At 48.4% G+C, this 26,219-nt stretch overlaps 1 protein-coding gene and 1 pseudogene across 5 annotated transcripts; both read left to right on the top strand.

The window, feature by feature from the left end:
• Positions 1 to 777: 777 nt before the first annotated feature.
• On the top strand, positions 778 to 24,598 carry GGT7 (gamma-glutamyltransferase 7). Of its 5 annotated transcripts, none has more exons than XM_043480193.1 (15): positions 778 to 996; positions 6,205 to 6,440; positions 6,815 to 6,966; positions 8,404 to 8,521; positions 9,392 to 9,459; positions 9,584 to 9,747; positions 10,306 to 10,502; positions 12,398 to 12,485; positions 14,019 to 14,146; positions 14,317 to 14,405; positions 16,670 to 16,819; positions 16,939 to 17,056; positions 17,815 to 17,952; positions 19,955 to 20,054; positions 23,860 to 24,598. In XM_043480193.1, the coding sequence occupies exons 1-15, from the start codon at positions 828 to 830 to the stop codon at positions 24,021 to 24,023; spliced, it is 2,079 nt and encodes a 692-aa protein (XP_043336128.1). In that variant the 5' UTR covers positions 778 to 827; the 3' UTR covers positions 24,024 to 24,598. The 5 variants fall into 5 exon arrangements, with proteins under 5 accessions (XP_043336128.1, XP_043336127.1, XP_043336131.1 ...); XM_043480192.1 differs by having other exon boundaries at positions 8,404 to 8,533; XM_043480196.1 differs by having other exon boundaries at positions 9,674 to 9,747; positions 19,955 to 20,047; positions 23,860 to 24,591.
• Positions 18,285 to 18,419, top strand: LOC122449088 (annotated as a pseudogene).
• Positions 24,599 to 26,219: the final 1,621 nt, after the last annotated feature.

Here is a 26,219-nt window from a genome sequence, read left to right as displayed (position 1 = left end):
CCATTCCAGCCAACTAAATCATGATCGCTAGAATGCCATCCAGAGACCCGCTTTTAAAATCCTAACATAAGCTCAACACTTGTTAATAGGTCAGGGGTCCCAGAAGGGATTGTGATTAAAAGAGGAGTCGGCGAAATGTTGAGGCGGGGTGATCCAGGGAAGGATCCGACGACCCAGGAGAGACGTTCAAGGAGCGGTCTCAAAATGAAGCAGGTTGAGGATGAAGTAGGGGGCTGGGACTAGGGGCGGAGGTGGTGATGAAGGCGGAGTCTGAAGTCGAAAGAGGGCTCTGGGGTCGGAGGAAGTATGAGATAGGAGAATAAGGATCTTGGAGTCCAAGAAGGGGCCTGAGGTTCGAGGAGTTTGGCATTAGAGGCAGCATCTGGGGTCGACGAGAGGTTTGCGGTCAGTGAACTGGACAGCGAGCCGATGAGGGAGCCTGGAGTCTGAGGAGGTTTCTAGCTCAAACTGGAAGGAAGAAGGGGTTTGGTCCCTGGCCTGCGTGAGGTGCCCCGAGCCACTCAGGTCGCGCTTACTGCGTGCTCTTCCCCTCCTGACCCCCCACTGCGCGATCCGGTTCGTCCTCCAGGCTCTGCATCCACATCCTCAGCCCGACCTACGCGGCCGGTGCCGGCTGATAATGCTAAGCAGGAGGGGGTATGTCAAATCCCGACACCTCCAGGGTCAGGGTTTGAGGCGCCCCCTCCCGGCAGTCCAGGAGCTCAGGCCCCGCCCTCCTCCCCCCCCCCCGCCCGGTCCCCACCCCCGCCCGGCCCCCGCCTCAGCACTTCCGGCAGGCGCTGCGCTGCTGGGGGGCGCGGGCGAGGATGGCGGCGGAGAACGAGGCCAGTCAGGAGAGCGCCCTGGGCGCCTACTCGCCGGTGGACTACATGAGCATCACCAGCTTCCCGAGGCTGCCGGAGGATGAGCCGGCGCCCGCGGTCCCTCTGAGGGGCCGCAAGGACGAGGATGCCTTCCTGGGAGACCCGGATACCGGTGAGGCCCGCTGGCCCCATCCCTGCCCCCTGGGACGTCTCTGGTCCTCCTTCATCTGCGCGGAGCATCACCTCCAGCTCCAGCTCCCTAATTCATTCCCTTCTTCCTGGACCTCGCCCTTCTCCTCCCCAGTCTCTGTTAATTTTCTGGTGGGGTTGGGGATGCATCTCTCTGCCTTGGAGGCTTAGGATGCGACAAGGGAGAAGGATGCCGGGGACTGCAGTAGGAGGGGTTGGGGTTACCCCTTGGGAAGAACCAACTAATAAGGAAGGAATGTTGGAGGGCAGTTCCTAAGGAACAGTTGTGATCACCCAGCAGACTAGATTTTTCTCTAGTCACAGAAAACAGGATAGGATAAATCAAGTCAGAGACTGCAGCAGGATGGATAGAGGCTAGGTCTTGAGAAGAACTTCCCCACAGCCAGGGATTGTGGGAAGGAAAGACATGAGAAGAAACTGAGAATCTCTTTATGTCCAGGGAGAGGTAACGAGAATATAACTCTCAGCCGTCTGTGAATGATGAGTATTGGGAGACAGGGTGATGGACCATGTGACCTCTCAAAGTCCTTGGGGACCAGAGCACCTTCACTGCCCTGTGGATACCTCACCCTGCCCAGAGCAGTGGATCAGGCCAGAATGTTAGTAAGGTATCCTGCCCCCTAGCAAGCAGGCTCCAGAATTTTACTGTGTTATCTTCAGCACTCTACAGGAACTGCAAGAGGTGGGAATAGGGAGGGATGAGACAGGACCTAGGGGAGACCTGGAGCTGAAAGCTCTCTGAGCAGTTTTTCCCTAATGCTCTCTGTTCCTGTCCATGTGGCTCAGCTCTGTCCTCCCCTCCATTTTTCATCCTCCACCCCCCACCATCCCTCATTCCCTCAACGTCACTTCCTGGCATTAGAGCATCCTTCTGCTTCACTCTCTCTTCCTCTCAGTGCCTGTACTTGAGCCCTGTCCCTTACCAGCCTGGCAGATTCTGCTTCTCTGGCCCAGCCCTTTCTAGTCTGGCCCTTCAGTAGCTACTCCTAGGCTGACAACCGCCAATTCTTCCCCTCTCCACAACTCTCCAGTCACCTGGCTCTGACTTTCAGCCCCTGTCAACCTGACTCGATTATAGCCTACGTGAAGGGGATTTGAGGGGACCATGGAGAGGCTTATGGCCATCACATGTCAAAGCTGCAGATTAAAACTTCTTTTCTAGAGAGAGTAGCCCTGGAATCAGGAGGAAGTGAGAGAGAAGTGGGAGGATATGCCCTGGTGGATACCAGGACTGAAACCAGTTTCTTTATACAGGAGTCAAGAATACCACTTCTGGTCCCAACACTGCCCCGACTCACTGTGTGTCTATGGGCACACATACCCTGACCTGGGCCTTAGTTTCTTCTTCCAGCTCAAAACTGGGAATGCCTATCTCCCAATCTAGAGACTGGAAACCCCTGATATGTTTTATCCTTCTTTCCTATGAATGTCTTAGCATTTGTCAAAACTGGTGATTATTTATTTGGGTTACTTTTTATTACAAGCCCTATGAGGATGGGATCATGGCTGTCTTGTTCACCATCCTTTATGCACCATCCAGCACAGTGCTAATATCTCAGCAAAAATTGTTGAAGAAATAAATGAATGCAAAGAGAAGATCTCAAGATGAAAGAATGGCAGGGGAGGGAGTTCTCAAACTTCAGGGAGTTCCTTGAGGAGTTAATACAGGTTCTGCCCACAACCGTACAAAAGTCCCGCAAAGACCGTGGTCACTGGAGTTTCTGGGAACCTGCTCTTTAGGCCAAGTTGTGTGCTAAGGTTCTAAGGACCTTGCTATCCTACCTGTGTAGCCATGTCTCCCGTCACTATTTTCCAAGCCCCAAGGCTCCTCTAAATCAGCGGGACCACCCTACTGGTTAACATGTCCTCCTGTGTTCTGAATCTGCTGGTTCCACTGGCTGGCACTGCCCTATCCTCTTATGCAGGACTTTGGTTGTGCCTAGCTAGTCTCTAGCATACTGTTTCCCAGAACCAAGTGTCAGGTACCCCGCAGTAGGCTCTGTGGGTAACCAAGCTAGATGGTGACCACTCCAAGATTGGGGAGAACTTTCTTTGCTCTTTTCTGAGTTCCAGGCCCATGTGTTCTTCTCTTTCCCAGACATCTGCCTCTAGATGTCCTCCAAGTCCTTCACCTTCAGCATGTTCCATGCTGTTCTTGTCATCTCTTCCCCATACACCTCTTCTTCCCCCAATGTCACTCTCAATTAATGACACTGCCATTCATCCTGTCCCAAGGTAGAAGCCCTGGAGCCACCCATGGTTCTCTCCCTTCCTCTCATTTCTAGATGGTGACCAGATGCTTTCTGTCCCCCTCCTAAGTATCTTCCAAATTCCATCTCACCATCCCTGGCATCACCACTGTAGACTAAGCTGCCATCCTCTTTGATCTGTATTACCCATAGGCTTCTAGCTATTCTTCCTGCCTCATTCCCTCTTCCCCACCCCTCCCAACTCAATCCATCCACCACCCCCCATTTCTGATCATGTCACTGCCTATTTAAAAAATCTTTAGTGATTCTCCCCTCAAGGGAGTAAGCAAGCCAGGTATGATCCCAGTCTCCGCTAAGCTCTCTCTCCTGAGTTCTAGCAAATAAACTATTTAGGATTCATTTCTTATGTGCTGCACTGTGCTAAGTCACTTCAGTCATGTCCGACTCTTTGTGACCCATGGACTATAACTTGCCAGGCTCCTCTGTCCATGGGATTCTCCAGGCAAGAACACTGGAGTGGGTTGCCATTCCTTCCTCCAGAGGATCTTCCCAGCCCAGGGATTGCATCCCTTAGACCTTCTGCATTGGCAGGCGGGTTCTTTACCACCAGCGCCACCTGGGAAGCCCCTTGTCTCTCACAAACCCAGCTAAAACTGAGAATGTTACTGGGTAGCATAACTGAAAAGTTCAGGATATAGGGCTTCAGGCATAGTTGCAATGAAGTACTTGAAAAAGAATTGGCTTTTCTCCTTCTTTTGCTTTGCCTTCATTTCTGTGGGCTTCATCTTCAGAAAGCCTCTCATCTTGTGGGGGTAAGATGCCCCCAGCAGTAATAGGCTTACATCTTACCATCTTAGCAACCTAGACAGAAAGAAAGTCTTTGTCTTTCCCAGTATTCTAGCAAGCAACCAAAAAAAAAAAAAAAAAACCCAGAGTCTGAGTATCATTGGTGCCGTTGCTGGTCACATGCATCTGAATCAAGCATGTACTGAGGGCCCTGTTCTGATTGGCTAGACCTAGGTTATATTCTCACTCTGGTCAGGAGGAGGGAATGAGGAATGAGAGAGGGAAATTGGTGTTCTCTAAAAGAAAATTGAATGAGGAATGGTGTCAAAGCAAATAAAACTTAGATGCCTACTAAGCCAACTGCCTTTCAGATAACTCCTGCTGTTGACCCACAAATTCAGAATAGCCAAAAGTTAAACTCATTCTTCTTCTGAAAGACTTGTTTCTTCTGGTCCCAAAATAGCCTTTTCCTGGTGTCTTGCTGTTGTCCTTACACAACAGTAAAATCAATGGTATTTTCTCCCCACCACTTAACACAGTTAGCACCCAGTAAATATTTTTATTGAATAAATGGAAAATGATATTCACTTGTATATTTATATTATATATTCATATGTAATATACATTATATTACATATTTATATTATATATTCATATATTATATATTCATAATAAATAATAATGATAATGATTGATTTATGGTAAATAATTCATTTACCATAATAAATGATTGGTAGAATAAGAAGACTTGAATATATCTAATTATGATGGGGCCATAGCACCTTTATCTTCTGACTCCTCATATATGATTGGACAAACAGATTTAAGGACAAGTTCCTGGAAATATAAACCTGAATTAGCATATAAGGTTCATTTTTGAGGATAGCACTGGCTCCTGATGCCACGTGGAGCAATGGAAAAGAGGTTTTCAAGTTATGGAGACTCTTGATTCTGATATCTGTTTATTTTTTACTCTAAGCAGGCAGTATCACCTTCTTCAGCCCCAGTTTACTCTTCGGTATAATGGAGAGAGTGGACTGTCAAGAAGTTATGGGAGCGGAGGGAACGTATATAAAGTTCCTAGTATAATTAGCATCAATAAATATAAGTTCAAAACCCTTACCTTCATTTGAAACCTCTAGGAGACAAGGAGAGTTCTGGATCCACCGTGGGAATTTAACACGTCTGTTGAGTGAATTCCAGTTTTATTTACAGACTCTGGTGTTGGTGCTGAGGGTTGGAAGCAAACATAACCAACTGAGTTGTTGCTGTTGTTTAGTTGCCAAGTTGTGTCCGACTCTCTGTGACTCCATGGACTGTAGCCCATAAGGCTCCTCTGTCCTTGGTATTTTCCAGGCAAGAATACTGGAATGGGTTGCCATTTCCTCCTCCAGGAGATCTTCCGGACCTGGGAGGGACTAAACCCGAATCTCTTGCATCTCCTGCATTGGCAGGTGGATTCTTTACCACTGTGCCACCTGGGAAGCCTGCACACACACACACGCACACATTCTTTTCCATCATGGTTTATCACTGAATATTGAATATAGTTCTCTATGCTATACAGTAGGACCTTGTCATCCTTTTTTTTCTTCAGAGTACCTGCCACAACTTGTAATGATATACTCCTTTGTTTATTTGTTTACTGTCTTCTTTCCACTGGTCTTCAAAACCCAGAAGGGCAGAAACTGTCTGTTCCTTTCCCCCAGCATCTAGCATGGGACCGGACAAACAGCAGACCCTCCATATTTGTTGAACGAATGGATGGATGGATGGATCAGGGAAACAAGGTTGGAAGCCAGGGCCTGTCCACTAGGTTTATGGAGCTGCCTCGTGGCCTACCTAGAAGGCTGGGCCCCAGCTAGGGCAGGATCTGGTTTCCCGGGAGAGTCCAACCCCCGCCTCTCCAGGAAGTATTCTCAGCGCTGAGTCCTGGGTCCCAGGCAATTTGGTCTAGGGACGGGAGGGAATCCAGCCACCCTGCTCACTCCCCTCCCCCGCTCCGCCCTCCCTGGAGTGCCTCGTAGAGACGCTGAAAGGTGGGTAGTGCGGTCTGGTGGCGTCTGTTTGACCCGGGCGGAGAGAGGGGAGGGGGACGCAGAACAGCCCCGCCTACAGGGCGGGTAGGGCCAGGTGAGAGGAGCCCAGACAGACCCCCGGCCCGCCGCCCGCAGATCCGGACTCCTTCCTGAAGTCTGCGCGGCTGCAGCGGCTACCTTCGTCGTCGTCGGAGATGGGCAGCCAGGACGGGTCGCCGCTGCGAGAGACGCGCAAAGATCCGTTCTCCGCGGCGGCGTCTGAGTGCTCCTGCCGCCAGGATGGGCTCACGGTGATCGTCACGGCCTGTCTCACCTTTGCCACCGGGGTCACTGTGGCGCTTATCATGCAGATCTACTTCGGGGACCCCCAGGTGAGGGGTGGGGGAGGGATCGGAGAGGGAGCGGAGAGAACCAGGGGAGGAGGGGTGAGAAAGCTCTGGAGGAGACCGTGGGAACCGAGGACGGGCTTGAGTGATGGAAGGGGGTCAGCAAATGGAAAGGGGAGAGGACGGTGACTTGGGGGGGGAGGAAGGTCTCAAGGGAGGGGCTCCCGGGCGTGAGGGGGTAGAGCTCACACAAAGGAACGGATCGGGTCGGAGGCAGACTCGTAGGCAAAAGTCGGGGATAAAAGGGCAGGTCTCGCATCCCCAACGTCTGTTGGAGGTCCTGAAGTTAGTGGAGGTCCCTTAGGGAGGTGGGGGGAGGGGGGCTCCTACTGTCTCACCTAGTTCCCTGTCCCTTCCAGATCTTTCACCAGGGCGCTGTGGTGACTGATGCCGCCCGCTGCACCTCTCTGGGCATCGAGGTGCTCAGTAAACAGGGGTCCTCTGTGGACGCGGCTGTCGCAGCGGCGCTGTGTTTGGGGATCGTGGCTCCGCACAGTTCTGGTCTGGGCGGGTAAGAAGCTCCCAGCTGTGAGGGTTGTGGTGCCCCAGGGCTACTTCTGTCTCTTGGTTTATCATCCTCAGTGTGTGGGAGGTCTAGTTTGAGCAGAGGGTAGACGGCCCCAAATCCTTTCGTTTGCTCTTTCTACACCCAGTCTTACCCCGTTGTCTTTTCATGGAGTCAGAGGAGGTGTTTCTCTTTAACTGGGAAAATGACTTCATAAGGGAGTATGCTGTCATTAATTAAGGCTGTGATCCTTAAACTTTTAGGATTTACAAATCCTTAAATCCCCGTGAGTCTGATGAAAGCAACCAATCCTCTATCCTCCAAAAATACACCCCCCGGTGGGTGCATGCATGCTCATTCACTTCAGTCCTGTTCCACTCTTTGCGACCCTATGGACTATAGCCCTCCAGGCTCCTCTGTCCATGGGGATTCTCCAGACAAGAATACTGGAGTGGGTTGCCATGCCCTCCTCCAGTGATCTTCCTGACCCAGGGATGGAACCCACGTCTCTTAATCTCCTGCATTGGCAGGTGGGTTCTTTATCACTAGCGCCACCTGGGAAACCCCTACCTCAGGGTAAAACCTCCTAAAACAAAGATGATAAACTGGCCACCCACTGGCCACACCCAGCACACAGCCTGGTTTGGTTTGCACCCTTAAATTTTTAAAAATTTATTTGCTAATATTAAAAAATTGAGAATTTTCATAAAAATCTAGATCTCTAATATTTCTTGGACAGTCTGGAGACATGATAACACTGGGCCTACATTCTCACCTGGTTGCAATTATCTGGAGCTGAATAGAAGCTGCTTCCCATGATGGGGCCGTAGTTGTAGTTGGCCATAGTTCCTACCACTCCCTTTTGTTTATCTGTCCTGCTTTCTCTATTACATGAGTTGGCTGCAAACCAGTTATCTCAGATGTAACCCCCATCTCAGATGGAAACAAACCATAGACAAGGGACAGGCTGACTAAGTCCATATCATGGCTCCTGCAAGACCAGCCCTCCAGGCCCTAACTTTTGTGTACAGTCTGTGCTTACATAATTCAGTCCTGGGAGAGGGAGCAAGGCCATACCGCAGAGGCAGGTGCAGGAAGCTGGCAGGGGTCCAGCTTGGTGGGGAAGGGGAGGAATGAGGGAGGGGGAGTAGAAGGTCCTGCTCTCCCAGTCTCTGGGGTTTTCCTAATCAGGGATTAAAGTCTCCAGTAACAGGCTGGAAGAGGTCCATGGACTCTGGGTTCCCAAACCCCTTGATTTCACCCCCCATCTTGGGGGAGTAGCTCAGGCTCTGAATCCCTGCTGGAGAGGGAGCTCAGACCCCTGACTCCAGATGACAAACTGAGACTACAGCCATCACCGTGGGGGAGGTTGAGGAATGGCAGGTTAATGGTTCAGAGGAGTGGCATCTTATCATCACCCTCCCCCTTCTGTGTCTATCCTAGTGGGGGAGTGATGCTGGTACATGACATTCGACGAAATAAGAGCCACCTAATTGATTTCCGGGAGTCTGCACCTGGGGCTCTCAGGGAAGAGGCCCTGCAGAGATCCTGGGAGACCAAGGTGGGGACCCTGGTGAGAAGCGGGGGGGGTGTCTCCCTTTACTACCCTTCTGCTAACCCCAGCATTACTTTGCTGAATATTTACTATGGAGACAAGGAAAAGAGTTAAGTAGGATGATCTCAGGCCATGAGGGAGATAGGCAGCCCCCCCAAATAAAATAATGCACCAAAAAATCTGAGTGATTGATAACAGGTAGTACAATAACACCTGACTTCTCTGGCAACCTTGCCTATCTGGCACATAATAAGGAAGAAGAAAGGCCACTGGGTAGTCTGAGATGTCACAAAATAGCTGCATTATCACTCACACATCTCATTCTGAGGCTGTTGTTGGTGACTTTCCCAGTCCCTGACATATTGGAAGATTATAGAGGAACTGCTGGAAGTAAACCCACTATCTACTGAGTGCAAAGGAGGAAATAGACTAACTCGGAGAAATAGATATTTAGTGCAGTAGCAAAAGCCCAACACACCCCTGAATTATCATGGTTCAGAGTAATGGTGGTGTGATAATGAAAAGGTTAAATGAAGGTCCCTTGTCCACTGTTCTAAAAGACAAGATTAGGTATAATCCAATATAGACTGGTTTCCATCTAAATTGTTGTCTTGGCCCTTAAAAGGGTTTGCTTAACTTATAAATCTCTTGGTTATAATAGAGAAAGGAGGCCTTTCTGCATTTACTGATAGGAAATCAGGGAGATGGGAGGAATGCATGCTGGGGACAGATTGTCCCTCCTTTGGGATACTTGGCCTGTGTCTCTCCCCTGTGCCAGCCCCCCATCCCTGGCTTGGGGCTCTGCGGAGTTCAGCCCAGCACCCCCCCTTCCAGTGACCTGGTCTCCTCTCTCCCTCACCTGCCCGCCTTGCCCAGCCTGGGCTCTTGGTGGGGGTTCCCGGAATGGTGAAGGGGCTACATGAAGCTCACCAGCTGTATGGCAGGTAAGGATTATCCTCCTGGGGACCAGGGACCCCTGCCTGCACTCCTCCTTGGGTGGCCTTCTCCTCCCTTCCTGGATTCTCCCCTTCCCAACTTCCCCCTCCTAATATCCCCTTCGGTTGCCAGGACTCTCTTTCCCAGGAACCCCCCTCCCCCCCAGGACCCCTCTTCCTTCCCCCAGGACCTCCTCCACCCCCTGCTCTCCGGCTCCCCCAGGCTGCCATGGTCCCAAGTCCTGGCCTTTGCAGCAGCTGTGGCCCAAGATGGCTTCAACGTGACCCATGATCTAGGTCAGTGGGGCCTGGGGGTGGAGGGAAAGGCATGAGGTTGATGGAGAGGGGAGAGGAAACCTCTGTGATTTGGGTCTGAAGCCAGGAAGTGTCTCTCTTCTGATTGGCTCCTCAGACCCCCCTACCCACACCACTGGTACCTTCACTCTGTGTGTGTGTGTGTGTGTGTATTCAGTGGCTTCAGTCGTGTCGGACTCTTTGCAGCCCCATGGACTGTAGCCCACCAGTTCTCCTCTGTCCATGGGATTCTCCAGGCAAAAATACTGGAGTGGGTTGCCATTCCCTTCTCCAGGGGATCTTCCTGACCCAGGGATCCAACCCGTGCCTCTTGCCTGTCCTGCATTGGCAGGCAGATTCCTTGCCACTGGGCAACATCTTCTCTGAGAGGGAGTCTCAAATTTGGGGATCTGGGAAGGGTTCATATGCAACCCACCTCCTCGGTAATAGGCTCCTGGAGGGGCCTGCGGTCTTAGGGCTGACCTCTCAGCCCTCATCCACCCTACCTGTTGCACGTGTAGTCCCAATGCCCCCAGCCTAGCCGCGCGTCCCTGCCCGCAGCCCAAGCCCTGGCCGAACAGCCGCCACCCAATGCGTCTGACCGCTTCCGTGAGACGTTCCTGCCGATGGGCCACCCACCACTACCTGGCTCTTTGCTGCGACGGCCTGACCTGGCGGCCGTGCTGGAGGTGCTTGGCACCTACGGCCCCGCCGCCTTCTACGCAGGTGGCAACCTCACCCTGGAGATGGTGGCCGAGGTAAGTGCCTTGTAGCACTTCCCCAACCCCTGCCCCGCCTCAGAGGACCCTACTTTAGAGAAGTCCTCTTCCCCCTTGCTTCCCGCTTTCTTTCTACATGTGTTTACTGGGGATTCCATGCACTTGAAATTCTAGAATAGGCACAACTAACCTCAGAATCAGATCAGTGGGTTGGGGATTGGAGGAGTTGACTGGGATGAGACACAAAGAACCTCCTAGGGTGATGAGAATATTTTATCTTGATTGAGAGGGGATCTTTGAGCTCCCCAGTGTTGGGACCAACCTCTAACAGTGGGCTGTCCTGGCCCTCCCAGGCTTACTGGGGACCCAGGATCAGCCTCAGCTTCACTGAGCCCACAGCCCCACCCTGCTCCCTGGGTTTTCTAGGGAGAGACACAGTCATCACTGGTGACTCTCAGGATTAGGGAAGATTGACACAAGGGCTTACCAACCTACTCCAAAGAGTCTTAATCTGAGGCTGTAATGGGTTTTGGGAACTATTGTTGATGGTTCAAAACCACCGATGGAAAATTATGTTCGAGATAAGGATTCATGGGCCAACTGAGTGATTCTCTCATTTGTGCATTGGGAGTGGGAATTAAACAGGCCCATCATTAATTCTACACTCATGGAGCATCTGCTCTGTGCCAGCCTCAGTGCTGGGCACTGGCGTTATGGATGTGGTGATAGACACCCATCTCAAATGCATTTCCCTGGAAAGCCCAGCAGAGTACTGGCTTTAGATCTCCTGGGTCCAAGGGCTCCATCTACACTTGGTCGGTCTCTCTCTTTTTCCGTCTCACAGCTCTATTTTCCTTTATTTGAAGTCACTCTCTGTCAGATCCTTTCCACACCTGCTCTTCACCAGCCATCCTTCCAGCAAGCCATCCCAAAGAAAGAGCCTTCTCACTACAGTAGTTCTAGCAAAACCTCAAAGCTAGGTCTCATTGGCCCATCATGGGTCTATTCCCAAACCAATCACAGTGGCATGGAAAAGAAATGCCCTGATTAGCCTGGGTCGAATATCTTCTCCTGATGGTGGAGAAAGGAATGAACAAGGTTCTAACAAAAGACCATCAGAGCTTTCCCACAGTTGAGTTTATTAACTTACCAGACAAAGCCAAGAAATTCAATGTGTAGGTCACTGAGGGTAGTTTAGAAGCCAGAGGTTTCAAGTTCTAAAAAAGTACTAAAAAAAAAAAAAAAAAAAAGAAAGAAAGAAAAGAGGAGGGGATTCCTAGTGGTTATGCTAATTTAGGATTAAAAAACAGCATGTTGGATAGAATGAGGCCATAGGTTTGTACAAGATTGGATCATTGGTCAGTGGAGTGCTCAGTTATGTCCAATAAGGACTGTTCCTTCCAGGGTCATCCATAGTTCCTGATTTTGGAGTGACTTTAGTTGATTGTAGTGAAATGCAAAATTCAGTTTTGATATCTCCTAGGCAAGTGCTGCTGCCAAGTGGAAAATCTTTCTTCTACATAGGCAGGGGGCAGTATGTGCAAAGACATAATCATGAGTTCAGCACCTGCAGGTCACTCTGGTTGCTGTACAGAGCTCATTGGGGAGCAACAGGACATGAAGTGGGAGAGGTAGGCAGGGGCCAGGTCACAAAGGGCCTTGGATGCCAGACTAAGGAGGTCATTCATAGATCGTATCTAGCACAACACCTGGCACATACTGGGTGCTTATCGTTAGTGCTTTTTCCCTTTCCTTTTTCTTCGCGTACCCACAGCTGATGGGGTTCCCTAAAGCTCATGATGGGAATTGCAGAAGGCACAAAAATTGTAAACATTTGATCTGTGTGTGATGCAAACATATACCTTAAGCTAAACTGCATGCTTCCAGTGTGGTGTGTGACTCATGGTGGTGGGGGGTCATTCTCTCCTCTCCAGGCTCAGCACGCAGGGGGCGTCATAACTGAGGAGGACTTCAGCAACTACAGTGCCCTCTTGGAGAAGCCTGTGTGTGGCGTGTACAGAGGTGACCTCTCCCCCAGCTCCCAGGGTCCCCACTGAGGAGAAGCCTCCCAGTCCATGGCCACATCCTTTTGGCCTAGTGGCTCCTCCCCATTTCACAAGAGAGAAACTGAGGCAATGAGCTGCCTAAGCAGCCAACCATTGAAGCAAGCCAGAGCCAGCCTACCTTCTGAAGTAGTCATGGGGTCAGTTACCCAAATATTTAGGAGATGGAGAGGGAGGTCTGGTCAAAGGCTGAAGCCTAGGGTTTGGGGTTCTGGCCATAGGTTTTCTTGATCTGGGTTCTGTGTTGTTGTCTCAGCCCCCTCCCCAGCCCCTCTCTCACTGCCTGTACTTCCTAAGATGAGTCCTTAAGACCAGTATCCATCTTAGCTTCATGTTAGAACAAACTCTTCGAGACAGTCAGAGGCCCACCTCCTCACTGTGCTAAAAGAAAACTGAGGCACTGGAGAGGAAAGGAACTAAATCTACCAAACTCAAAACCAATGAGGAACCCAAAAAGTCAAGCTTACGACATGGGTGAACTCCATGTTTGTTGAACCCAAAGTGGTGGGCTCCTGGGTTCCTCAGAAGGCCCTTAGGCCTTCTGTCCTCAGGAGGCCCAGATCACCTCAAGCTCCAGCAGAGGCTGCTTCTGTGTTCAGGTTTCCAGGCCTCAATCTCTTAGGCCTGATTCTTCTTCCAGAAGGGGTGGAATATTGAGCAGAGGATGAGCATAGCCTTGGAGCCAGAAGACCTGGTTTTGGGTACCAGCTGTGCCATTTACCTTAAACAAGCCACTTCCCACTTTGAGCCTTGTTTCTTTGCTTAAAAGGGAGATAATAATAATGCTTGCCTCTCAGGATACCATGAGGAATTGATGAGGTGATGCTGGAAGTTGCCCTGAACAGAATGGGCACTTGAACGTGTCATATTTGATTTCCATTTGCCCTCCCCAGACTAGGTTCTCTTGGCAATGCCAGTACCTTGAGTACTCTGGGCCCTCCTTACCTCTTATAACCTTGGACCAGCTACCTCATTTTACAGTTTCCTCACCTGTAAAATGGGGATAACAGTACCCATTATAAGGATTAAATGAGTTAATTAGTGTTATTTGTCAGGTATTATTATTCCTTTGATATCCAAACATCTAATAACAGAGACCTCAAATTGGAAGAGAAATTTGCTATTTCCAAGAAGTTTCAAGAGTGGGACCAGCAGGGGCCCTGAGGGAGGAGCTGAAAGGAGACATATGGTAGACCAGAAATCTGGACATCTGAATACCTGTCCCTGCTCTGTCAATGGATGGCAGTGTGGCTCTGGGCAAATCACTGTTTTCCTGAGCCTCCGTTTCCTCTTAAGGAAGAGGAAACAAAAGACAAATATTCTGGCCCAGCCCTTGACTCACCATGTGAACTTGGATGCACCCCTTTGCCTCTCAATGTAGTTTCCCTATCTGATGAGGAGGTTCAGGGCAGTGGTCTCAAGCCTGTGTGATGGTGGGAGGTGGAGATGCCTTGACCCCTCCCCTGGCATCGCTCGTTTCCTGTCCTTTCAGGCCACCTGGTTCTCAGTCCCCGACCCCCACACACGGGCCCTGCCCTCATCAGTGCTCTCAACATCCTCGAGGGCTTCAATCTCACCAGCCTGGTATCCCGGGAGCAGGCTCTTCACTGGGTGGCAGAGGTAAGGCTGACCCCTTCGCTCCACCTGGGTCTGGAGACACAAGAGTGGGGGGATGGGGTGCTGCCATAAGGCCTGACTAAATCACCTCCAAGTTTCCTCACACAGGAAGATCCTGGTGTGGGTGCTGGGAGGGGCTTGGCAGCCTCTTCACACCCCTGCTCTGTTTACAGACCCTGAAGATTGCATTAGCCCTGGCCAGCAGACTGGGAGATCCCATCTACGATTCTACCATCACTGAGAGCATGGATGACATGCTTAGGTGGGTCCCCAGGAGCAGGACCCTGAGCACTACAGAGGTGGTGGCAGGTGTGGGGAAAGAACCAGGTGAAGCAGCTGGTGGAGCAGTGAAGCCTGCAGTCCCAAGTCAATGTCAGCTCAACCCCAGTTCACAGTGTGACACTAGTCACCTCACTGTGTGCCTCAGTTTCCCCATCTGTACAGCAAGGTGGTCTACTTCATACAGCTCTCAAATTTTTTTGACCCCAGTGAGTGAAAGTCACTCAGTTGTGTCCGACTCTTTGCGACCCCATGGGCTGTAGCCCATGAGGCCCCTCTGTCTATGGAATTCTCCAGGCCAGAATACTGGAGTGGGCAGCTGTTCCCTTCTTCAGTGGATCCTCCCAATCCAGGGATGGAACCTAGGTCTTACGCATTGCAGGAGGATTCTTTACCATCTGAGCCACCAGGGAAGCCCTTTGACCCCAGAGGGCACCTATATGGACCCAGCTGTTCCCTCTTTGGAGTGGAAAAAGAAAGTAATGAAAAAGACCCCCCAAGCAAATACTGGAGGTGGTGGGGGTTTTGATTAAAATGTACCTACATTAGCAATGTAACGTAGTAAGATTGTGGGCTCTATTTGGACAGCCCCAGTACAAATCCCAGTCTTAACCATCCACTAGCTATGCAGCCTTTGGCAAGTCATTTAAACTCTCTAAGTCTCAGTTTCTACAAAGGCCTGACAACAGTGGTGCCAACTTTGGGACTTCTCTGGTGGTCCAATGGTTAAGATTCCACTCTTCCAATGCAGGAGGTACAGGTTCAGTCCCTGGTTGAGGAACTAAGATTCCAAATGTAAATAAGTAAAAATATAGAAATTTTTAATTAAAAAATTTTTTTAAAGTGGTGCCAACCTTATGAGGTCATGGTGAGGAATAAACAAGATCATACATGTAAAGTGCTTAGATAGTTGTCTGGCATGTAATAAATATTCAACAGATATCATTGTTGTTATCAATTGATAATAGGGGTAAGATTGATTACTATTTAACTGCTACTATAACGAACTTAAAGGCTAAAGGGAAAATCAGAAGCCAAAAATATAGTTCATGTCAATTTATACCAGTACTCAAACAACCCTCTATGAATTAAGTTGGAAATGATGAGGCTAAATAAACAGCTAATAATTAAATAGCAGAGACAGCAGCAGCCAAAAATTATAACCAGTTCAAGGCCACAAAACCAAGCCTCCTCCTGCTACCCCCCCTCAAACCACTTGAAACAAAACCCTCCATACCTTCTCTGTGTGCCTACCAGCCCTCATGGTTGAAAACTGAATGAATGTCTTTAGTAATCCTTGGTAACTTGTTTTTCTCTAATCAGAATAACTAACTAACCATTATCATGTAAGAAACCTTCTGTTGAACTTTAAAATGTGAAGAATTGCATGTTCTCAAGATCAATGCAAATTTAACCCTAAAATACACACACACACACACACACACACACACATATACCTATATTAAATTAATTGAACTGATTTATCCAGTAAATAGTTATTAATGTGCCAGGTTCTTGTGTGCCTTGGGGAAAAATTCTAATAGCAAGTAAAGATCTCTGTATACAAAACCTTCCTCTGACTGAACTCTTAATAAAACTTTAGTTTTGGACTACAAACACTAAGTTAAATGAATTCAGTTTGTTCATTCAAAACAAATCTTTTCTGATCATCCCTTATGTTCCAGGTACTTTAATAGAAAGGATCAAATGAGTTGTTGAGTAACTAAAAGATTTGATTTAAACATGAAATAAACTAAACATTGACTGTAGGAGAAAACCTGTGCTGTGCAAAGTCGATTGAATCGTGTCCGACTCTTTGCGACCTTATGGGCTGTAGCTCACCAGGCTCCTCTGTCCGTGGGATTCTCCAGGCAAGAATACTGGAGTGGGTTGCCACGCCCTCCTCCAGGGAATCTTCCTAACCCAGGGATCGAACCCACGTCTTATACATCTCTTGCGTTGGCAGGCGGGTTCTTTACCACTAGTGCCACCTGGGAAGAAGGAGCTTTTCTTCTTTTTTTCCAGAAAAACCTGAACAACATTTAAATCAATTCATTCAATAACTATTTCTGCTATATGCCAGGAATAAACGAACTTCTGCTCTCATAGACCTAACAGTTCAGTAGTGGGGCGGGGCTGGGGGAAGCAGGTTTTAATCAAATAATTGCACAGAGACTCCACAAAGTGTGGTAGGTGGGGGTAACAAGTGCCCAGTGTGTGTTCATCTCTTACTTCTTATCTTTTCAGCAAAGTGGAGGCTGCCTACTTCCGGGGCCAGATCAATGACTCCCAGACAGCCCCTGTCCCGCTCCTGCCCATCTATGAGCTCAACGGGGCTCCCACGGCTGCCCAGGTGTTGATCATGGGCCCTGACGACTTCATCGTGGCCATGGTCAGGTATGCCGGCTCAGACTCAGAACCTGGCACAAAGGATCATTGGGACCAGGAAGGAGGTGGGGGTTGGGTAAGAGTGAGGGCAGGCTCAGAGCTCACCTGGCCCTGACCTTGGTCCCCAGCTCCCTGAACCGACCCTTTGGCAGCGGCCTCATCACCCCCTCGGGGATCCTGCTCAACAGCCAGATGCTGGACTTCTCTTGGCCCAACAGGACTGCTAACCACCCTGCACCCAGCCTGGTAGGGCCTCGCTTCCCTTCTTCCCTGGGGACCCTGAGATCTAGGTAGAAGGTGCAGTGGCATGACTGCCCCTCCCTCCCCACTTCTTCTAGGAAATTATATTATCAAGAAAAACAGCTAAACAAGGTATCCACTTCCTCCCCAGCCCAAGTGGCTTGGAGCCTGGTGGATCCAAAGAAACCTCATCCCATTCTGCCACCGTCTCACTGTGTGACCCAGGGAAAATCTTGTCCCCTCTCTGGGCCTCAGTTTCTTCACCTACTGTACAGTGAGGATATTGGCCACCTTGGGATGCTTTGGATACTTTGCAGAATTAGCACTATGACTGTGTGATGCTGAGCACTGAAGGGGCACTGAAGAGGGACCCAAAGAGAAAAGAGATATGAATTATTGTCTGTTGTGAGAGCGGTGCTCTTAGCATCCTGCGGGCTGGGTCCCAGCAGGATAAAGACAGATAGAGATGCCCAGGGTGGGGATGAATCTGTTCCTTCTCACAGTCCTCTTTCTGGGCTTGATCCCTCTCCCGCCACCCATGGTAGCCCCCTAGCAGCCCATAGTTCAGGGAATCCATTATCTACCTCAGTTATCCAAGGACCCTGCCCATTTCACAGACAGCAATCTGTGGCCTGGGAATGGGCAGTCCCCATGAAAACTGGGGCTGTGGAAGGTTCAGGAGAGGGAGAGATTTTGGAAGAGTGGTGGAGTAATCCTTTCCTGTCCCGTTCCACCTCTTATTCCCCTGTGATCTCTGACAACAGGAGAACTCGGTGCAGCCAGGGAAGCGGCCACTGTCTTTCCTGCTGCCCACTGTGGTCCGGCCAGCAGAAGGACTCTGTGGGACCTACCTTGCCCTGGGGGCCAATGGAGCTGCCCGGGGCCTCAGCGGCCTGACCCAGGTGAGGTTCCCCCAGGTAGGCCTTTCATGGCTAGGAGTCAAGCTGTGACCGGGGCTGTGGATGCCCCTCATGTCTGAATTGTCCTCATCTCTTGTTTATTTATTTTGGGGGGCTTCCCCAGTGGCTCAGCAGTAAAGAATCCGCCTGCAATGCAGGAGATGCGGGTTCGATCCCTGGGTCGGGAAGATCCCCTGGAGGAGGGACTGGCTACTCACTTCAGTATTCTTGCTGCAAGAATCCCATGGACAGAAGGGCCTGGCAGGCTATAGTCTATGGGGTCGCAAAGAGTTGGACACAACTGAAGCAACTAAGCACATTTATTTTTGGCTGTAATCGCTTCTCAGCCTTTTGGCTAAGATCAAGTGTATTTTTGGCTCTGCTGGGTCCTTGCTGCTGTGTACAGGATTTCCTTAGCTGCAGCAAGCAGGGGCCACTCTTCCCTGTGGTGCGTGGGCCTCTCACTGCAGTGGCCTCCCTTGGTGCGGAGCATGGGCTTTAGGCACGGGCTTCAGTAGTTGCAGCTCTCCAGCTGCAGAACACGTGCTCAATAGCTGTGGCACACTGCCTTAGTTGCATGCGGAATCTCCTCAACCAGGGATTGAACCAGTGTCCCTTGTGTTGGCAGATGGATTCTCAGCTACTGGACCACCAGGAAAGTTCCTGTCTTCATCTCTTAACACACAGCAAACATGGGCTGAGGTTGCTTTGTGGCAGTCCCCTCCTGAGCGCTGGGGACATGAACTATGTCACTCTTAGTAAAAATGGAGCCCTGAAGCTTCATGTCATCCCAGGTTTCAGGGAAATCGCAGGGTCAGTAGAATTGAGAGATCAGAGAGCATCTGGGCTGCCTGGGTTCTGTCAACATCAAGTCCCATTGTGCTCCTATTCAATATCCGAATAACAAGCAGCCCTCTTCAGGGTCTGATTTTGAAAGGGAGGGCCTGCTCCCTTCTAAAACATCTCACTACAGTTCCATGAATGTCTTGAGCATCTGTTTGATGTGCCAGACTTGTACTTTGGCAGATGATGAGTTAACAAACCTGGGCTTTGGAATCAGACCCCTCTGGGCCCCAGCTTAAGTGCTGCCAATTTCCAACTGTGTGGTGTTGGGGAATTCACTTAACCTCTCTGAATCTCAGTCTCCTCGTCTGTAAAATGGAGATAATAACCAATAGCTAACATTCATGGAGCTTTTACCAAGTGACAGGCAGTGTTACATGTGTTAACCTTATAACCTTCCCAACTTTGGGAGGAATCTTTACTTCTATTTCATAGATGAGGAAACTGAGACCCAGAGAAGTTCAATCTAGTAAGAATGGGAGGCAAGTAGGGGAAGAAGGTAGGATGAATTGAGAGCGTAGCACTGACATACATACATACATATATATATGTATGTACTACTCTATGTAAAACACTGGGAGGGCTCAGCTTGGTGCTCTGTGATGACCTAGAGGGGTGGGATGGGGCGAAGGAGGCTCAAGAGGGATGGGATATATATATACTTACAGCTGATTGACGCTGTTGTACAGCAGAAACTAACACAGCATCGTAAAGCAATCATCCTCCAATCTAAGTAAATAAAAAGGATGGGCAGGCAATTTGGTTGCAGAGCCTACTCACACTTCCAACCCCAAAGCTGTAAGTATCTGCACGTAGTGTACCCTAGTGTACAGTCCCGTCTGTTAGCCCCCTCCTGGCCGAGAAGAAGGGAGGAGAGCCTCAGCTTGTATTAGAGGAGACTGGTGCTAATGGTGCCTCTTCCCTAGCTCTTCCCAAACTCTGGAATGAATCCCTTTTCTTCTCTGGCCCTGGGTTTCCCCTCTGCGAAATAGAGACGGTCATCACAGGCCTCCCTGTCTTCTGGGGCTGTTCAGAAACTCAGATGACACCCCTGGTGTAAATGGTTCAAATACTAAGGAGTCTGGACCAGGGGTGAGGGCTGTGGAGGCCTGAACCTACACCTCTGGGACAGCCCTGACTTCTGCCTCTTGGCTGCCTACAGGTACTGCTGAACGTCCTGACCTTGAACCGGAACCTGAGTGACAGCCTGGCCCGTGGTCGCCTGCACCCGGACCTGCAGACCAACCTCCTGCAGGTGGACAGTGAGTGAAGAGCAAAGGTCCCCATGGGGTGGGCACAGGGCAGGGTGGAGAAAGGGGCTCCTCCCAAGGGTGCCCCTTCCCTGACCGGCACCAGCTCCCTGCCAGTGAAAGTCAGGTTTCTTTCGACCAACTCCTATCAGAATAGTAAAAGGTCTGGGAATTGAAATCTATCCTGCCGTTTCCTGTCTGTGGCCATGCAAAATGCAGGTCTCCACTCTGAGCCTTAGTTTTCTCATTCGTAAAATAAGATATAGTTGTTCATTTTGCAAACTGTTCATTCAACAGTTGTACTGAATACCTACTGTGTGCCAGGTATTATCCTAGGTGCTGGGGGCACTGCATTTACAGGCTTACAGGAAAATAAATAAAGAAACATGAAAAAGTGAAATAAATTCTCCACAGAGCATTAAAACAGGATGATATATATGACTGACTCCATGACTGGGGAAACTTTCTCTTTGGTGACATTTAAGCTGAGATCTGAAGAGTGGGAAAGAGGCTACCAGGAGAAGAACTGTGGCAGGAATGTAGGCCAAGGGAACAAACGCAAAGAACTCATTGCAGGAATAGACTTGGTGGTGCAGGAGTAGAAAGGAAACCAGGGTGAGTGAGGGTGAGATAAGATCAGAGAAGCAGGCAGGGGCCAGATCAAAGACCTTAGAGATTATGGTGAAGAGACAGACTTTCCTCTAAGAAGGATGGGTGCTTAATTTTGGACCCCACTTAATCTCATAACTGGGGAAGTATGTGCACCTTTGAGAAGTTTTTATTAGAACAATGTATTATGTTAGTCCAAAAGGGATACAGAATTGAATGAGACATGGTCCTTGCTTGTTCAATCTCTCCATTCTAATAGATAAAAAAACTGATCCTCACAGAGGTTATTAGTTAGTCAAAGGTAAACCAATAAATGGCAGAACTGATATCAGATACATGCCAAAACAGTTTTTTTACTGCATGACTCTTGATATCTCCTGGACAGAAGCATGTTAGAAGCCACAGACCCTCAGTAGTTACACCCTGTAGTTGGCCAATGTCCCTTGGATCCCAGCTGATGGGTAATGAGGTCAATTCCTTGAAAATGAATATTGCTTAACTACTATCTTCTGGTCTCTATCAAATGTAAGGCTCTGTGCTAAGTTACTGTGGGGATGAGGGGTGCTCATCCCAGCCTTCCCTGGAAGGACACACAAGTCTGAGGATATGGAAAGTAGAGGCTTGGTGAAGGGAAAGTTCGTGCACCTGAGGGCTCTGGAAGGCTTTATGGAAGAGGTAACAACTAGCTGGGCCTTGATGTATGAGCCGAAATTTGGCATGTGGAGGTAAAGAACATTCTGGACCAGGGGGAGGGGGTATACCTTGGACAAAGACGGAAAAAAATGGTTCAGAGAGCAGCCAAGAGGCCAGCTGAACTAGAGACATGGTTTCCCAAACTTCAGAATTTATCCAGTACCTTCATGACTTTTGCCACATTTGCACACCATTTAAAGCATTATTTACATAATGCTTTGTGTGTCTACAAATGGACTTCCCTTTTCACCTAAGTGTATTTTAAAAGTAAATCTTATAACCACAAATGGGAAAATGGCATCATTTGCCACAAACAGATGGTAAACGGCTACAAAAATAATCAAATTTTTTAGGTTTTAGTTAGATGTTTTTGCCCACAGATGGTTCTGAGATCTGCTTGCTCTTAAAGAAAAAGATTAGAAATGTTAGAGACTACACTGGGATGTAGTCCTTTCTATTATCAAAAGGACTGAAAGTGAACCCCAAAGGGAATATATTTCCAACTTGGTGATGTAATGTTATCCAATGTGTGTCTTTATCTCAAGAAGTACCCCAAAATCATCCCATTTGGGGAAATAAGAAGATCAGATTTTTGTTGAGCAGTGGGAGGTGAAGATACATGGCATACCACGAAGGTTCATGTTAAGAAGTATGGACTTTATCTAGTTGAGCAGGGGGCGAATATGACTTGATTTGTTTTACGTAGGGAAGGTAGATTGAAAGGAGAAGAACTTAAGTCAGAGAAACACAAGAAAGCAGCTGGGATAATGGTCCACGCAAGAGATGATGAAGACCTGAAATTATGCAGGAGAGTGAGATTGATTTGTTCATTTATCCATTAAATTTTAAACATTTACTGTGTCCTCACTCTGTCCTAGGCAATGGGGATCAATAGTGAGCAAGATGGCATTCTTGCCTTCAGAAAACTTATTTTCTAGTGAAGGGAGACCCAGTAAATACATAAACAAGATGCAGGTGGCAGTAAGTACTTTGAAAGAAAATAAAACAAGGTAAAGATGACAGGGGCTGCTGTTTTAGATAGTGGTCAGGAAAGTTCTTGAAAACTAGAAGGAAGTATGAGAGCTAGTTCTGTGATTATTTAGTAGGAGAGCATTGTAGGCAGAGAGAATAGCAGAGGCAAAAGCCCTGAAGTAGGAGCATGTTTGACTTACTTGAGGGATGGCAAGGAGGCCAAATTTCCTGGTAGCTCAGACAGTGAAGAATCTGCCTGAAATGCTGGGGACCCAGGTTCAATCTCTGGGTCAGGAAGATCCCCTAGAGAAGGGAATAGCTACCCACTCCAGTATTCTTGCCTAGAGAATTCCATGGACCCATGAGCCTAGCGGGCTACAGTCCTTGGGGTTGCAAAGAGTAGGACACGACTGAGTGACTAACACTTATTTACTTAAGGAGGCTAGAGAAGGGTTTTAAGCAAGGAAGATAGTAAAAGGAAGTGAGAAGAGGAATTTAAAGAGATGCGAGTTTCCTGATAATGTTGGGCCTTAGAGACTTTGGTGAGGATTTTGGATTTCGTTCTAAGAATCATCAAAATTGTTGGAAGGTTTTGAGCAGGGGAAGTGACATGGTCTGACTAATGGCTGCTATGTGAATAGGCTGTAGGGAAGCAGGACTGAAGTACAAAGACCAGTTAGTGGACTGTTTGTTAATGCTGGCAAGTAATGATGGCAGCTTGGCCTAGGCAGATGGGATGAAGACCCCCAAAGCCAAGCCCTTTTTCCAATATTAAGAATGATGACACATTATTGATCACTTACTATATTCAAGGCTCTGAGTTTTGTGCTTTGTGTGTATTATTTGCTTGAGTGTCTGTAATAACTTTATGTGGTAAGTTCTCAGATAATACCCATTTTGTACATGAGGAAACTGAGGCTCAGAGAGGTAACACAATTTGCCCAAGGTCACACAGCTCGTTAGAGCCAGTGCTCTAAACCAGTGGTCCCCAACCTTTTTGGCACCAGGGACCAGTTTCGTAGAAGACAATTTTCCCATGGACTAGAGTGCTTGGGAGATGATTTGGGGATGATTCGAGCACATTACATTTACTGTGCACTTTATTTCTAAAGCTTCCCTGAGAGCTCAGTTGGTAAAGAATCCGCCTGCAATGCAGGAGACTGTGGTTCGATTCCTGAGTTGGGAAGATCTCCTGGAGAAAGGAAAGGCTACCCACTCCAGTATACTTGGGCTTCCCTTGTGGCTCAGCTGGTAAAGAATTCTCCTGCAATGCAGGAGACCTGGGTTCACTCCCTGGGTTGGAAAGATCTCCTGGAGAAGGGAAAGGCTACCTACTCCAGTATTCTGGCCTGGAGAATTCCATGGACTGTATAGTTCATGGGATTGCAAAGAGTTGGACACGTCTGAGCACCTTTCACTTTCACTTTATTTCTAATCTAATCCCACGGCTGATCTGACAAGGAGGTGCCAGTCCACGGCCCAGAGGTTGGGGACCCCTGCTCTAAACTCTCTGAATGTGTGTATGTTGGGGAATGGTTTTCAGGTGAGTTCACAGAGGAAGAGATTGAGTTCCTGGAAGCCAGGGGTCACCACGTGGAGAAGGTAGATGTCTTATCCTGGGTCCATGGCAGCCGGAGAACCAATAACTTCATCATCGGTGTGAAGGACCCTCGGAGCCCAGATGCAGCCGGAGCTACCATCCTGTAGAGCAGCAGCGGGGGCAGGAGTCTCTGCTCCCTGCCATTGCATGTTCTTAGAGTCCCTCCTTCTCCCAGGTTTGGTCTCAGAGGGACCCCAGGGATGCCCCAGATCAGGGGCCAGAGGGGATGCTTAGCAAACCCTATCCCAGAGTAACGGGAAAATTCTCCATCTGGAGGCCTGTGGTGGTGGCAGTGGTGGTGTCAGTGTCCACAGGACCTTGAGGAGTCAGACTGTCTGTCTGTCTCCTTTCCCTCAGCCATGCAGGCCCTGAGCTTAGGGATGTGCTTGCAAACCCTTTTCAAGAGTCCTCACCACCCCAACATTGCCAGTTGGGCCTGACCTGGCCTTGTCTTCCAGCTCCTTTCTCCTGTCCCCAGCCTCATTTCTGAAATGACTAGGATTTTTTTTTAATGGACCATCCTAGGGAAGCGAGTGGGGGAGGGCTCTTTTCCTCCTCCCATCAGGTTGAGGTGGGGGCCTTACATCTGGGGGGCCCCAGGGTGTGGGGTGGGGGGGGGGTGGGGACCAGCTCAGGGGCTTCCATTTGCAAAAGGGAATTAAAGAAAGAATATTGCTTAACCATGGCTCTGACTTGATTTATGTTTCATTGTGCTGGGAGGGGAATGAGAGAGGACACCTTGGCTCACCTTATCCCAGTAGCCCTGACTCCAGGGCAAGCTGGAATGAATTTTGTGGAGGTCATAACAGTATTCACCATCTATCCAAGACTGCTTCCCAGGTGGAGCTAATCTTTATAAAAAACCCGCCTGCTACTGCAGGAGATTAAGAGACGTGAGTTCAATCCCTGGGTCAGGAAGATCCCCTGGAGAAGGGCATGGCAACCCACTCCAGTTTTCTTGCCTGGAGAATCCCATGGACAGAGGAACCTGGTGGGCTATAGTCCATGGGTTCGCAAAGAGTCAGACACGAGACTTAACACGTAGCAGGCATCCAAGACTAAAACTAATAAAAATAATTAATAACAATAATTATAATGATAGAATCTGTTGAACACTTACTGTGTACCAGGCTGTATGCTAAATGCTTTATGTGGATAACATTAATTACATTATAAATCTTCATTACAGACTTCATGAGGTTGGTACTGATATTATTCCCATTTTACAGATGGCAAAAAGAAGTTAAGGAACTAGTTTAATGTTCCTCCTGTATTAAATGGAAGAATTGGGATTCAGTCTTAGAATATTGAACTCCTAATCTATGCTCTTAACCATTTGAACATCTACTAGGTAAACTGTTTGTTATAAAGCATACTTTACGTAGTATATATCAGATAATAAATACATTTTACAGATTATATCATTCATGCACGAATGTTATCTACCCATTATGTTACAGGTACTTTGTTAAGCACTGGAGATTCAGGATTGAAAAAAAAACCAGACAATTTTTTGTGTGTGGATTTTCAGTCTATAGGAGAAGTCAAACGTTAAATAAATAAGGACCCAGATAATTAGGGTAATTCCATCATGATACGGTCTATGAGGAAAGCTATGAGGAAGTACAACAGGAAAGGTAATTTTGTTTTGTTTTGGAGTGGGATCAGCTTCTTCCAGATAATGAGATGAGCAAGATTGACAGAAAATATTAGATGAGAGGTATGGGAATGTCATTTTAGGCAAAGAGACCGGTAAATGCAAACATCCCATGGTGAAAAGGTGAAAGAACACCGGTGTACTCTTCCTAGAGCAGGGGTCAGTCAACAGACTTTCTGCAAAGGACCAGATATGAATATTTCAGTCTTTCAAGCCATCTGTTCCTTATAGTAAGTACTCATCTTTGCTGTTATTGTGCAAAAGCAGGCATAGACAACAGGTAAACAGATGGCTGTGGCTATAGTCAATAAAACTTTATTTTAGAAAAACAGGGCCCAATTTGGCCTAAGGACAATAGTTTGTCAACCTTTATTCTAGAACATACTGAGAGAATGAAAGTATGTGATGAAACTGTTACGGTCAGCACAACATTCTTATGAGGCTGATACTAATTTCTCCATTTTATGGATGCGGAAATTGTGGTTCAGAGACATGAAATAATTTGTCCAAGCTCACCCAGCTATCAGCTATCATGATCCATGATATAAAAGCAGTTTGTTTGACTCCAAAGATCATGTCCCTCTCTTCTTTGAAAAAAACTTTTTTACTTTATGTGACTACAGATGTAACAGTCATTCAAATATCA

The sequence above is a fragment of the Cervus canadensis genome, chromosome 10 (assembly GCF_019320065.1).
Source record: "Cervus canadensis isolate Bull #8, Minnesota chromosome 10, ASM1932006v1, whole genome shotgun sequence".
In the NCBI taxonomy this organism is placed as follows: Eukaryota; Metazoa; Chordata; class Mammalia; order Artiodactyla; family Cervidae; genus Cervus; species Cervus canadensis.
This window is presented reverse-complemented; position numbering and strand designations above follow the sequence as displayed.

Coding starts and splice junctions, on each gene's coding strand:
- GGT7 (XM_043480192.1), top strand. CDS start 828: ATGGCGGCGGAGAACGAGGCCAGTCAGGAGAGCGCCCTGGGCGCCTAC. Junction 997..6,204: donor CCTGGGAGACCCGGATACCG/GTGAGGCCCGCT, acceptor CGCCGCCCGCAG/ATCCGGACTCCTTCCTGAAG. Junction 14,406..16,669: donor AGCATGGATGACATGCTTAG/GTGGGTCCCCAG, acceptor TTATCTTTTCAG/CAAAGTGGAGGCTGCCTACT.